This window comes from Vombatus ursinus, unplaced genomic scaffold (genome assembly GCF_900497805.2).
Source record: "Vombatus ursinus unplaced genomic scaffold, bare-nosed wombat genome assembly UNPS02014830.1, whole genome shotgun sequence".
Lineage (NCBI taxonomy): Eukaryota > Metazoa > Chordata > Mammalia > Diprotodontia > Vombatidae > Vombatus > Vombatus ursinus.
Window position 1 is genome coordinate 43,104,758 of NW_020954608.1, and position 15,129 is coordinate 43,119,886.

Below are 15,129 nucleotides of genomic sequence, written 5' to 3' on the forward strand. Positions count from 1 at the left end.
TTCTCTAATCAAAAGTGATTTAGAGTACTACTTCATATGCCTAGAGGTAACTTTGATTTCTTCATCTGCCTGTTCATATCCTTTGACCATTTATCATTTGGGGAATGGCTTGTATTCTTATAAATTTGACTCAATTCTCTTTATATTTGAGAGCCTTTGTCAGAGATACTTGCTGTAAAGATTATTTCCCAGCTTTCTGCTTTCCTTCTGATCTTGGTTGTATTGGTTTTGTTTGTACAAAAGCTTTTTAATTTAATATAATCAAAATTATTTATTTACATGTCATAATGCTCTCTATCTCATTTGGTCATGAATTCTTCCCTTCTCCATTGATCTGACAGGTATTCCTTGCTCTTCTGATTTGCTTTTGGTGTCACCCTTCATGTCTAAATCTTGTACCCATTTTGACCTTATCTTGATATATGGTGTGAGATGTTGGTCTTTACCTAGTTTGTGCCCTATTTTCCAGTTTTCCCAGCCTGTAACTTACTTAGTTTCTCCTTTAAGAATTTGGATGCTGTGCCACTTGGTCCATATATGTTTAGTATTGATATTACTTCATTGTCTATGGTAGTTTTCTTCCTTATCTCTTTTAATTAGATCTATTTTTGCTTTTGCTTTTTCTGAGATCAGTATTGCTCCTCTGACTTTTTTTAACTTCAGTTGAAGCATAATAGATTCTGCTCCAGACCCTTACCTTTACTCTGTGTATGTCTCTCTGCTTCAAGTGTGTTTCTTGTAAACATCATATTGTAGGACTCTAGTTCTTGTTCCAATCTGCTATCTGCCTCCATTTTATGGGAGAGTTCATCTTATTCACATTCACAGTTATGATTACTGTGTATTTCCCTCCATCCTATTTATCTCCTGTTTGTCCTCTCTCTCCTTTTACCCTTTCCTTCCTCGACAGTTTTTGCTTCTGTCTACTGCCTTCTCTGGTCTGCCCTCTCTTCTGTCAGTCCCTACCCTACCCCCTTTACTTGATCTCATCCTCTCCTGCTTTCCTGCCCAGTAAGATAGATTTCTGTGTTCAACAGATCGTGTATACTATTCCCTCTTTGAGCCAGTACTGATGAGAGCAAGGTTCAAGCCATGCTTATTGTCCACCCTTCCATCTTTCCTTCCACTGTAATAGGTTTTTTGCGCCTCTTCATGTGACATAATTTACCCCATTTTTCTTTCCCTTCCTTCTGCACCCCGTGTCCTTCTCTTTCTCATCCCTTAATTATTTCTTATGTCATTCCCTCTGTCTTCGTATATTTCTTCTAGCTTTGCTATTAGTGGTACATTTTTAAAGAATTACAAGTATCATCTTCTCGTGTAGGGATATAAACAGTACAGCTCCATTGAATCCCTTATGCTTTCTTTTCCCTTTTTTATCTTCTCTTGGGTCTTGATATTGGAGATCAGATTTTTTGTTGAGTTCTGGGCTTCTCCTTATGAAAGCTTGAAATTCTTCTATTTCATAGAATGATCATTTTTTTTCCCTTGAAGTGTTATGCTTAATTTTGCTGGGTAGGTGATTTTTGGTTGTAGTCCTAGCTTCTTTACCTTTTGGAATGTCATGTTCTATGACCTTTGATCCTTTAATGTTGCAGCTGCTAAGTTCAGTGTAATCCTGATTGTGGCTCCCTGATGTTTGAATTGTTTCTTTCTGGGTACTTGTAGTATTTTCTTCCTTGACCTGATAGTTCTAACATTTGGCTATAATGTTCCTTGGAGTTTTTATTTTGGGATCTTTTTCCTGAGATGGTTGGTGGATTTTTTCAATGCCCATTTTACCCTCTGGTTCCAGGATATCAGGGCAGTTTTCCTTTATAATTTCTTGAAAGACGCTGTCCAGATCAACCTTTTGATTATGGCTTTCAGGCAGTTCAATGTTTCTGACATTCTCTCTCCTGGATCTGTTTTCTAGGTCAGTTGTTTTCTAGTGAGGTATTTTACATTTTCTTCTATTTTTTCATTGTTTTGAATTTATTTGACTGATTCTTGATGTCTCATAGAGTCATTAGTTTCCACTTGCCCAATTCTAACTTTTAAGGAGTTGTTTTCCTCAGTTAGCTTTTGTACTTTTTTTTCTGTTTGGCCAATTGTACTTTTTAAGGAGTTGTTTTCTTCAGTGGATTTTTGTATCACTTTTTCCATTTGGCCAATTCTACTTTTAAGCAGTTCTTTTGTTTTTCCAAACTGTTGACTCTTTTTTTTCCCCCATAATTCTCTTGCATCAGTCTCATTTCTTTTCCCAGTTTTTCTTCTACCCTTCTCATATGAGTTTTAAGTTCCTTTTTGAGCTCTTCCATGAATTCTTTCTGGGTTTAAAACCACTTTCCATTTTTCTTTGGTGCTTTGTCCATAGGTGTCTTGCTATTGTTATTCTCTTCTAAGTTTGTGTCTTGATCTTCTCTGGCATCATAATAGCTTTCTGTGGTCAGATTCTTTTTGTTGTTGTTGTTTTCTTTTTGCTCATCTCTTTTGTCCTTTTTCTTTTCTTTTAGATTTGAGCTCTGCTCTGGGGGTGCAAGAAGCACTGTTGCAGGCATCTTGTGCCAGGGACTGTAGGCCCTGGCTGTTTGCCTGGTACTGCACTGATGTTGCCCTGAGGCTGATAGGGGACCCTTGTGTCTGGTGAGGGATTGGGATGGAGGGTGGCTGGTGCTGCTGCAGGCCGTGGAGGGTCTGGCAGTTTACCTGATGCTGAGCCAGGGTCCTAGTGCTGGTGGCTGGTGTGTGCTGAGACAGGTGGGGTGTTTCTTCGTTTCCCCAGGACTACACTGTAGCTCTTGGCAGTCTGGCCACTGGAGCCTGCCTGTTCGCCTGGAGCTGTGCTGAAGCACCTGGCATTTGTCAGAGCTGGAGTCTACCTATTCCCTTGGCTATGCTGAGGCATGTGGGGGGTTTTGCTGTTGGTATTTGCCTACTCCACTGTACTGGGGCTCAGAATTTCCTGCTGGTTTGTTGAGGTGGAGCTTCCTGTTGGTTTGCTGGGATGCTTCCTGTCCTGGACTATGCTCCCCTTTTACCTGAGTGAGACCTTTGTTGCCGATCTTCCAAGTTTCTTGGGCTAAAAGATTGTTTTACCTGGCCATTTCGCTTGTTGTGCTTCTCCAGGATTTGTTTTAGGATGCTATTTTGTGGTTGTTTGGAGGTGAATATGGGAAAGTTATGGCAGTTTACTGCTTTCTTCTCCATCTTGGCTTCCAGAAGACTGTATAGAAGGTTTTTTGAGTTTAGTAGTGGAAAGGCAAGAAAGATACAGGGGGATAGCTTAAAGGCAAAGGGCGTGATATGGTTAAGTGAAGTTTTTTGTTTTTTTTTTTTTTAGGATAGAGAGATCTAAGCATATTTTGTAGGCAGCAGGGAATGGTCAGTACAGAGAAATTAAAGAGAAAAATGTTATTTACAGGGATTGGAGAGTTTGGAGCAGCCACTTTCGGGAGTCTGAAAGTGAATCAATTTGAGATGAATGCAAGGAATTTCATGTAGTAGTGAGGACCCAATTGAGGTTAGATAATCCCATCTACCTGATTGTGTGACTTTAACATGTGAAAAGTAGGATCTGAGTTTAGGATTATCAGAGTGTGTCTGGCAGAGAAGTGGGCAGGGGATTAAAAAGTGAAGTGTGGTGCTTTGCTGAACAAGATTAACTAAACCTTAAGATTGCAAAAGGAGAAAAGTGAAGCGAAGGACTGGGAGGGTAAGGAAGGATGGGGCGACTGAAGGTCTCAGTGAAACTTAATAATTTAATTTTAATTTTTAATATTTTAACTCCTGTGTGTGATTTAACATATAATTTAAAAGTGTTCATCATTTTATTTTTTAATTGAAAGTTTTTGTAGTTTATCATTATATGAGAAGAAACATTTTTTTCTATTTCTCCAAATGAAAAGAGAAAAATTTAGAAAAAGGGGAAAATTTAGAATGGCTCTATCATGGCCAAAAAATAGTTATTTCTTATTTGTCAATTCACATTTTAAAAAGCCTTTAGTAGTATTTCTCAATTCAACGCTGAATTTTTAATAGATGTGTAAGTTACGGCTAAAAATAGAACCATAAAAAGGAACAACAGTGTAAAATTTCATTAATCAGGGTTCCTGTTTTTAGTTCTGTTCTTTTGTTAAAGAGATAGCCTATGATTTGATTGCTACTGTCATTATATGAAAATATTCAGTAAATGCAGATGTGGATTCATATGTGGGTACTAAAACACATTAATTATGTCTTATAGACAGGTAGGCAAGATTTTTATAAACTAAGGAGCTCTTATTTGGAACAAATGACATGATTACTGTTGATAACTCTATAGATGTGATCACAAATTACTGAACTCGCTAATGATTCTTGGGAACCACCCAATTTTTTAATTAATTTATTTTTAGTTTTCAACATTCACTTCCATAAGCTTTTGAGTTTTAAATTTTCTTTGCCTCCCTCTTCTCCCCCCTCCCCAAGATGGTGTGCAGTCTGATGTAGGCTCTACATATACATTCTTATTAAACATATTTTCACATTAGTCATGTTGTAAAGAATTAGAACGAATGGAAGGAACCACGAGAAAGAAGAAACAAAACAAAACAAAAAAAGAGAGCAAATAGTATGCTTTGATCTGCATTCAGACTCCATAGTTCTTTCTCTGGATGTGGATAGTATTTTCTATCATGAGTCCTTTGGAGTTGTCTCAGATCCTTGTATTGCTGAGAAGAGCTAAGTCTATCAAAGTGAGTCATCATACAGTATGGCTGTTATTGTGTACAGTGTTCTGGTTCTGCTCACTTCACACGGCATCAGTTTATGGAAGTCTTTCCAGGTTTTTCTGAAGTCTGCTTGCTCATCATTTTTTATAGCACAATCATATTCCATTACATTCCTATACCACAGCTTGTTCAGCCATTCCCCAATTGATGGGCATTCCCTCAATTTCCAATTCTTTGCCACCACAAAAAGAGCTGCTATAAATATTTTTGTACATGCGGGTCCTTTTCCCCTTTGTATGATCTCTTTGGGATACAGCCCTAGAAGTGGTATTGCTGGGTCAAAGGGTGTGCACGTTTTTATAGCCCTTTGGACATAGTTTCAGGTTGCTCTCCAGAATGGTTAGATCAGTTCATAACTCCATCAACAATGCATTAGTGTTTCAGTTTTCCCACATCTTTTCTAGCATTTATCATTTTCCTGTTTTGTCGTGTCAGCCAATCTGATAGGTGTGATGTGGTACCTAAGAGTTCTTTTGATTTGCATTTCTGTAATCAGTGTTGCTTTAGAGCATTTTTTCATATGATTATAGATAGCTTTAATTTCTTCATATGAAAACTGCCTATTCATAGCCTTTAACCATTTATCAATTGGGGAATGCCAGTCTTCATTTCTTAAAGAAATATACAGTTATCATTTCCATATCACAACTTTCGCCATTGTGGTTTTGATATATTGTAGGTTGGCATAAGAAGTTAAATGGGAATTTTGGGGGGGTTTTGTGGAAGCTGTACATAACACAAGAAGGCTAGCAGATGATATAGAAAAAACTCAGAAATGCATAAAATATATGTATAGTGTTGTATAATATCAACATATTTTATCTTTTAATACCATAATAATTCAGACTTCTTTTCTGGAATGAGGGGAGGGTCAAAAAATTTTACATGGATTTTCTAGATCTTGAGGATGCCTTGCCCCTGCCACGTGGAAAGGATAACTACGATAACACAATAGCTATTGTGATCTTTTTTCTGATAACCATTGTTGGAATAATAGTTAGAATAATTTGCTTCTCTTACAGAAATTTTCACTCATCTACTAAGATCTCATATGGAAAAAAGATCAAAAGATATTTCAAATACAGAAATTAAATAGCTGGTTTAATAGTTGACATAGTTGTGCTTGAAATTCCTTTAATTAAAGGAGAGAGAATACAACTGGGACTTAGGAAATTAAGTAGCTTTTAACATCTTGGTATTTTGTTTGGGACATGCAACAATATAATGATAATATGTTATACTACTATCATAATATACATTTCTATGTTATATCAAAGCATTTATGTATACTTTATCTCATTTAGTCTATGTGACGACTTTGTGAAGTAGGTAGGGTAAGTATTATCCTTTTTTTATAGTTGAGAAAAATTAGTCCTAGAGAAATCAAATGACTTAACCTATTTGGCTTATAAGTGGTAAAGGCAGAATCTGAGTTCTTGTCCAGTATTTTTTTCACTATGGTATGATGTACTTAGTAGTTAAAAATGAGGCACAGTAAAATAGAATCACAATTTATTATAGCATTAAGCAATCTTTATTCCATTTGTAGAGCTCTATCTTGGAGTTTGTTAGTAGACATCCTAGTATTTGAAAACTATGTTGCTTACGTTATGCTAAAATATAAGGGTTCTACATAAAGGAGAATAATACACAGTTTAGGTATCTTTTAAGCCCTGATCTAAGTTCTACTTGGATACATCCTTGTAGTAAGGAGTTCTTCAAGTCCATGTCTGTAAAGCTTCTAAGCTCATCTAGATTTAAAGCTAGGGTCATCTCATCTAGTCTTTTCCCTTCATTTTAGAAAGAAAGTGAAGACCAGAGAGGTTAAGGGATTTGTTCCAGGTCACACAGGTCATAAACATCAGAAGTGGGGCTTGAAGCTGTTCTCTGATTCCAGAACCAGGCTCTTTCCATGGCATCACACTGCCTTTCAAGAACACCAGCTCTGTCCAGGCCTTTGAGCTTTTAAAGACTTTGGTAGGGTTATCATGAGGCACTGACTGTTTGTTGACAGAGGACTAGCTAAGCTGGTTTGGAAATACTTTTCACCAAAAAATTGACCTGAATTTTTTTTAGGGGGACAGGACATAATAATTCCTGAGTTATCATCTACTGAAGTATGAAGGTTGAGTCTGCTAAGGTGAAGGTTTTGTCATCATCTGTGTTGGATAAGAAGATAGCCTAAGAAGTTTGAGAAATGGACCCAGAAACCCAAGTTTGAGTTCTGGTTCTGCCACTTACCAAATTACTTAATCTTTTGGTTTCTTCATCTACAAAATAGAAATAACCATCATAAACTAATTCATTCCCCTGTAGTTATGTGACAGACTATAAAACCTTTTTGAGACTCACAAACCACAATATTTGCTGTAACTACTGCTACAGCAGGTGCCATAAGAGGAATGATATCTAGGAATACTCAAAGAAAGTCTTCATATGTCACCATGGTAGAAGTAACTTGAGAAAAATAATAAAGATATGCAGAAATACATTGAAAAATTACATCAGTATCTAACTGCTATATCCTATAAATAACTTAAACATATTATTGCCCAGTTACAGGCAATAGCAACAAAATGCAGAATGGAATTCAGTCATAGTGCTTACTTTTGACACTATAGAGTGGGTAACAACAGACCTAGAAAGTTTCCAAACAAAAGCAGCCTATGCAGTGTTAGTAAAACACAAGGCTAAGATATTTATAAAAAGATCAACACTTCTCATCAAAAAGGAATAAAAGAATTGATAGGTGTTTTCAGAGCACATGATAAATAGCTGAAATATTTTTGAAACAAACAGACCTTAAAGCTGAAGTAAATACTGCCAGATTTGTCAGATATAATCTAGGGTAGTTTATTTCCAGATGGAGCATTTGAAATGACTATGATCCAGGAGTGGAATTAAAAAAAAAAACATCTCCAAGGGGAACATCTACACGAACTTAATCAACACTATGTTAACAAAGAAGAGTGAAACAAATATCAGAGTCATGCAGATTTATTTATAGAAATGGAAGGAAAGCTCATGATTCAGAATCGGGTCATTGATCAGTACAGTTTATACAGGGAAGTGGTAGAAACATATCTCTGCAGGTTCCAAAAATTTACCACTTCCTGGTTATCTTGAAAGACATGATCTAGTGGCTAGAATGATATGCTAGAAGCACTTGCTATATTTTATAAAGCATAGCAGGCAAATCCATGTATTACAAATGCTCCCTTCCTGCACTCCCTGATCCTTGAGAATTCAACAAATAAAACTGCTAGAAATGACGCATCATTATAGATAGAACTGACTATAAAAATTAACACAACTACCCAAACATAACATTGGGCCATTTTTAATCTAAACCCCATCAAAAAGGATGAAAAGAATGAGATAACAGTGGTAACAGTAATATCATTTGTTATAGGAGTCATATAGTATCAGAGTTTGCAAGCACTTTACATAGATTATGTCTTGTTGGGAAAGTATTTGACATGTACTAGGATGAAAAATATTTGTTTGGCTGGTGGATAGAATTAAGTGGAGGGCTGTATAGTATGAAATAAGACTGAAAAGTTCTTTATCTTCTGAGATTGGAGGGAAGGAGGAGGAAACAAGTGAAAACAGACATTTTGTAGAAGAAGACAACTGAAGTTAGAGTTCAGGTTGGTTATTTTTGGTCTTGGTAAAATCATAGCAGTTATCTGAGATAGTGGGGTTGAATTCTGAAGGCTTGAGGAAGAGACAGTGATAGGTGATGTGGGGAAATGTGACAGGGAGTTTATGAGAGATTAATAATTATCAAGCAACAGTCCAGACCAAGTGTGAGTTTATAAATGAAGTCATCATTAGACTTTACCACTTTCTTTAGCAGTGCATGGAACACTGGGATGAGGACCAGATAATTTGGACTCTTAGGGTTACTAAGATTTTAATAGGTCAGGATGGTGGGAGGTAAAATAGGTAAGAGATTCAGAAGTAGTGGTTAGGTAAATGGTTGGAATGACTGTGTGGTCAGAAGGACTATAAATACAACAAGGGGTCAAAACCATGTTTACTTTAAAGGTTGTAGAGGGGAAAGATAAAGGAATATTTTGGGGAAAAAGTATTAGTGTTGTTTTTCTAATGTGATACATCAGTATGCCAATAACCTGTAGTTTCATGGATATGAAAACTAATCTCAGAGAGTTGGCTAAAGTTTAGAGAAGTTAAATATTTTGCCCATAGTCTCACACAAAGTAAGTATCAAAGGGAGGATTTCAGTTCAGGTCTTGCTGACTCAAAAGTCCAGCACTCTTTTCAGTTTTGCTAAGCTGCCTCTATAATGTGTAGTTTTACAAAAGGAATCTTTAATTTACTTGATAGTTATAAGTAAAAGATTATTTTTTCTAGAATGAATTATTGCTTTTCCCTTTTTATTTCACAGGTATCCGTGGGGAGATCAATGTAGTTGTAAAAGTAGACCTCTTTAATGATTTAAACCGTTTCAGGCAGTCATCTTGTGGAGTAAAATTCTTCTGCAGTAAGTAAATAATTTTAGTTGAAGTAGCTTGTTCTCAATGTGGAAAAATAAAAATGTGGAAAAGCAAATGTCTTTATCTTTTAAGATCTGAATGGAGAATGCGTACTCATCAAGAAATTATTAATCTCTACTTATGTAGAACATTTTTCTGGGGTCAAAAGCTTCCGACTTGGGGACAGCTAAGTGGAGCAGAGGTTAAAGCACTGGCCCTGGAGTCAGGAGGACCTGAGTTCAAATCTGGCCTCAGACACTTCACACTTACTAGCTGTGTGACCCTGGGCAAGTCACTTAACCCCATTGCCTATCCAAAAAAAGAAAAAAAGCTTCCAACTAAGCAGTAACTAGTTTTCTTAAATTTATATGTTTAGGCCTGAAAAATTCAGTAATATTTTGCTTTTGTATGAGGCACAGAGGACAATGCCATTTAGTTGTATCCCAGTTCTATCCCTGTTTTCAACCTGGTACATCTTTTCTATGGCTAAAAGCATGTCATTTTGTATTCCATGTATTAAATTAGTCTATTCATCTGGGATTTTGATACCATTTGATTATAATTTTTGTTTGCTAGTGGTTGCAGGAATGCACTATTGCCAGTAGACATTTAGATATGTGTTGTACTTTCAGAGGTAGAATGCCAAGTGACATGATTTTTAAAGACTGATATAGTCACGTCTGGAATAACTTTTTAAAAAATTTTAAAATGAATATTCATTTTATAGCTTACTGATTATTTTTTGCTTTTCTATTCCTAGCTGTCTGATTTATATTCTGAATTTTATTTGGATTTTATATTATATTATTTAATATTATCTATAGCAGTTACTGAACCACAAAAATAGATCTTAGGTGAACACTTCTTTAATGTAATTATGAGAAAGGGTGAGGCAGCATGGAATAGTGGATAGAAAGTCTACCTTGGAATCAGGAAGACCCAGGTTCAAGGCTGTTTCTGACATGTACTGGCTGTCTAGTGATGGATAGGGTAGGTCACATGACATAGTGCCCCAAGAAACCCTCCTAGGAGCTCAGTTAAAGACAAGTGGTGTTGATCTAAATTGGATAAGGAAGTCTCCACACTGAATGCTTCTTTATAAAAATGAAATCACAGGCCAGGACAAAAAAAAATGAAGAGCAAAAGCCTCCTGAAAGAAAATAGTATTTCTATGACTGATTATATCATATCCTTTGTGTGAAAGTAGCATGGTAGTAATTACTTCATTACAAAACCATAATTAAAGGGATATTCTTTAGTTTTAAGGTCAGCTGAGGATCTTGTATTTAAAGTGTTAATTGTGCTTGTTATAAATTAATAAATATAAAGATAGATCACTTTTTTTTTTCCTCCAAAACAGCAACATCTATTCCAAAGTGTTATCGAGCTGTAATCATTCATGGATTCGTAGAAGAATTGGTGGTAAATGAAGATCCTGAGTATCAGTGGATTGACCGAATTCGTACACCAAGGGCATCAAATGAGGCCAGACAGAGACTTATTTCGTTAATGTCAGGTATGTTTTCTTGTGAATTAGAGTTACAGATGAAAATATCTTATAAAGAGTTGGATCTAGAGCTTGGCAAAAAGATCAGTACTGGAGATACAGATTTGGGAATTATCTGAAGGCAGTGTGGTTAGTGAATTCTCATTTGCTGTGGAAACCTCATGTATGTGTTATCTCTTCCATTAGAATCTGAACTTCTTGAGAACAATGACTGCCTTTTCTCTTTGTATCCCTAGCATTTAATGCAGGAAGAAAGTGCTTAATAAAAGCTTTTTCTTTCATTTATTTGGGACTTTAAAAAGAGCCTAAGGGAAACAAGATGGGCTTTTATCTTATTTGCTACAAGCTATCTTGAATTTGTTAAAAACAAATGAAGCTGAGCTAACCTCATTTACTTTATCTGGTAGATTGTCCTGAATATGCAGAAGTCTGAGTAATGTAGTAGAAGGATCACTGCATTAGGAAGCAAGTGACCTGGGTTCTAGTAATCCCTCTGTCACTTATCAACTATGTGACCTTAGACAAGTCATCTAACCTCTCTGGGCTGCTTCTGCAAAGTGGGCATAATGATAACTTGCCAGCATGCCTGCCCAAATAAGGTCAGAATTCTAGATTAGGATCCTTTCAATTCTCTTCCAGCTTGAGATCTATGAAGATGAAGAAATGTGGGCTAAATGTTAATATAGTTAGGTAAATTATGAATTTCTTGAGCAATAATGGCTAAAGAGTATCAATTAATAGATCAGCATTGGTATAAGAGAAGTTCAAGATGTGCTACAGGATTCTGTCTTAGGCCTTATTCTAAAGTTTTACTGATGTTCTTTGTTTTTACATCATTGGCATTTCTGGAACCAAACCCAACCCTTCCGTGCATCAGAAGTTTGTTTTTTATCTTGGAAATAATAGTGAGTCACTGACTGAAGACATTTTAGTGAGGGACTGACATGGTCATATCTGTTTTAGAATGGTCCTAGCAACACATTAAGGCTACTTTCCAAGGACTAGCTTAGCTAAGTACAGAGAAGCTCATCACGAATAAGCCTGGCTACTTGCTGATGAATTCTTTGTCTGTGGCAACCCATGCAAAAACAAAAGCAAAGAATGTCCCTTTGTTCTCAGATGCCCCCTTCTAGTTCTCCAAGGATGGCAGAGTAGTTGAAAAGGAAATAGATGCTCGAAATCCCACAGTTTTTAGACCATCTATAAACTTTGATTGTTGATGCTATAAATGTGAAACCTTGAACCAGCGACCAAAAAATTAACATGCTGCAGGAGGAGCTGAATCATATCACTTGATATTTTTGCTATAAATAAAAACAGAAGAGAGAAGGAAATTGCTGCTAAATTGAGGGATGGATCACATGTACTCCTTGGAGAGTCAAAGAAAGGACTTTAGGGAGTTGGCTTTATTTTAAGCCCAAAAGCAAAGGGAAATATGACATCATGAGGCATTTGATCATGTTGTATTTCTATCCTCATAGTATATATTTACAAAAAGTGTACCATGAAATTGGTTGAAGCCTTTGCAGCAATTTCATTTGCAGAGAATGAAGAGGGAGATAAGTTTTATGAAAAATTTTGCTAAGATCCTTCGAGATGAAATCTTTATACATCTTGACACTTGATGACTTCAGTGCAAAGGTAGAAATGGGAGAAAATATTGATGAATACTTAAGAAAATATGAGTTAGGAAGAAGGAATAAGAGAGGCTGAAGACTTGTGGATTACAAAGAATCCTCATACCACTGTATCATGAATACTTAAAGAAAGGAACCTAAAGATTATAAACATCACAAAAACATAATTGATTTATTTTGTCGTGAAAAGACTAGTCATTTTTTGAAATTTTCTTTTTTTATAGTGAACTTAATCATCAACAAACATTTCAATTTGAATCATATAGTCAGAAAATGAACTTATTATAGGAAAGATCAGAATTAGTAAAAAGCTGGAAGAAAGATTGATAATGAGGGAAAAAATATGGCATGGAAGTGCATGTTGTAACTAAATTCTGACCTATTTAAGCAAGTAATTGATAATTTAAAATGGATAAAGCACTGTAGAAATGACTTTGACAAAGATTATAGTAATTTTATTTCGAGGTTTCACTGATGTAAATCCATTGCTATAGTAAGGGTACTAATCTCTGCCCCACAGATTTGGAGCGTAGAAATTCTCTTGTTGTACCAGGATCGAAGTACTGCCACGGGCACTTCCACTTTCAAGGCCTAAACATTGCCACTGTTGGGATCTGAACACTGTCCCAGTGTTCCACTGCTCACTTTAATAAGTGTGCTGAAGCTGCTATGTGTGAAAAGTTTCCATTTCTGCCATGGCAGGGTCTGTACTGTATCCCACTCCACAGAAAGTCCCTGTCCCAGTCCTTTCTGGAAACCCCAGTGAGAAAGAGCCAGAACAGAGCCTGGATCTTCTTTTAAACTAACCTAGCACACAGCACTCAACATCCTTTCCTTTCTCATCAAATCATGTGGGGATGTATTTAGCATATTTTCCTAGAGGAAGGATCAAGCATTGTTCTTTCAAATATCCTCCTTCCTTCCCAAATTCCTGGCACCAAAGAATCTCAATGAATACAGTTTACATGGCCTCCCATATGGAGTATAAAAATCCCCAAGCAATTTTTTCAGTACAGTTCTTAGTTCCAAAATTATCATTTCCAGGGAGGCTCTAGACCTACTGAAACTGGTAGGCCTGGAGGTTACTGTCAATGCCAGATAAATTCAATAAACAACAGTTTAGAGCATTTATAACTTCATGGCACAGTTCTTAAAGGTTCAGGGTACATTCATATCTATTTCTAGTTGCTTAATGCTGCAGTAAGCAATAGTTTACTCTCTAGTCTTCTTGTAACAACGAATGATACCTTATTGGTATATGGTCAGCACTTCTAAAACCAGGGAGGCCACCCAGGGCTTACCCTTCCTTTGCATTTCTCTTCTCCCATTTCAGTTAAATCATTCCAGTCTGTTCTTACTGTCTATGCCCTGTTTTGTAGTCCAGTCCTGACTCAGGGCAATCTGATAGTTCAGGTTATAGTTAGAACAAAAATAGAACAAAATAGACTATTATACAGTTAACAAAAGGAAATTTACTTAACAATAGCATAAAAAGAATACTTAGTATGACTACAGCATCTGTTCATTTGGGTGTAGCCTCCCTACCTATGTGTTGGCACTTCAGTTTTGTTTGTCAGAAGTCTGAAGGAAATATCCTTGCCTCTGTGGGACTGGCTTTTGTACTTAGGAAGCTAGGGCAGTGGTTTGAGTCAATTAAAGTCTCAAGGGTGGTTTCAGTATTTTAAAGAGAAAAGTAGTCTAGACTGAGTTGAGTAGAGCCTTGGAATATTATTATCCTATCCTACTACCACATTTGGACTTATAACATCATAGACCTGGATACGCTTATAGAAACAGAAGAAATAGCCCTAAAGAGAACAAAGTTAGAAAAAAAAAGCAACTTGTTTGTACCAAGTGCACCTTGTTTAGACCAACTTGTTTGGACCAAAAGCAGTTTGTTTGGACAGAAAACATCTATGCTAGAGATACAGGCATTGAGTTATCTAAAGGAATATACTAAAAGCATGGGAAAAATCCTGGACCTTATTAATAACCTTCTTTCCCTTTTCCTCCTCAAAAAAAAAAAAAGAAAAAAGAAAAGGTGACTAGGAGAATATCAACCATTACTGACCTATTTGCTTGCTTTTCCATTTCTACAAAAAAATTTTTGAGACTTTTTTACACATGCACCAAGGACACCTTCATAAACATATTGATAGGCAGTAGGTGGACTTTTGTATGTAAGATTCTTCAGTGGACCACATCTTTATAATGACACAATTAACTGAGTATCTGGATTATATGAGATCTCATTATGCTTTTTGTTGCTATTGTTGCTTATGGAAGAGCATTTGATTTGGTAGAACAAAATGATGCCTTAAGGTTCTCTTCCCAAGATGTGTCTCCTATCCATAAATTCAGGATTCCTTGAAATACGAAACAGAAACGACCCTTCTCATTACCCTCTGACCATAAGTATCAGGAGAGTCATAAAGCCGAGATGTATATTTATTGGTAGTATGATGGAGGAAGTCCAGCATAGAGTCCAAGTTGAAGATGAATTCCCTGTGAAATGTGAGATCCTCCAAATATTCCTGTTTGTGCCCAATACTGATATCTGCATCAAACCCTAGAGCATTGCAAAGCCTTCTGGAAGAGAACTGTATTAACTCAAAAGAGTTTGATTTGACCATTCCCCCAGGAAAGACCAAGTGGATGAAAAATGCTTTTTGTCTTGATTACAATATGCAGTTGTTTGGGCAATCTATAGAGCATTTTTCTCTGTTTATGTAGTT

At 36.3% G+C, this 15,129-nt stretch overlaps 1 protein-coding gene across 3 annotated transcripts in view; it reads left to right on the plus strand.

Moving 5' to 3' along the window:
* C2CD5 (C2 calcium dependent domain containing 5) overlaps positions 1 to 15,129 on the plus strand; it is a 128,979-nt gene that overhangs the window by 11,236 nt on the left and 102,614 nt on the right. For all 3 annotated transcript variants that reach the window (XM_027838755.1, XM_027838753.1, XM_027838754.1), the window contains exons 4-5: positions 9,163 to 9,258; positions 10,611 to 10,766. In XM_027838755.1, the coding sequence (XP_027694556.1) occupies positions 9,163 to 9,258; positions 10,611 to 10,766 (252 nt within the window). The remainder of the gene's footprint in view (positions 1 to 9,162; positions 9,259 to 10,610; positions 10,767 to 15,129) is intronic.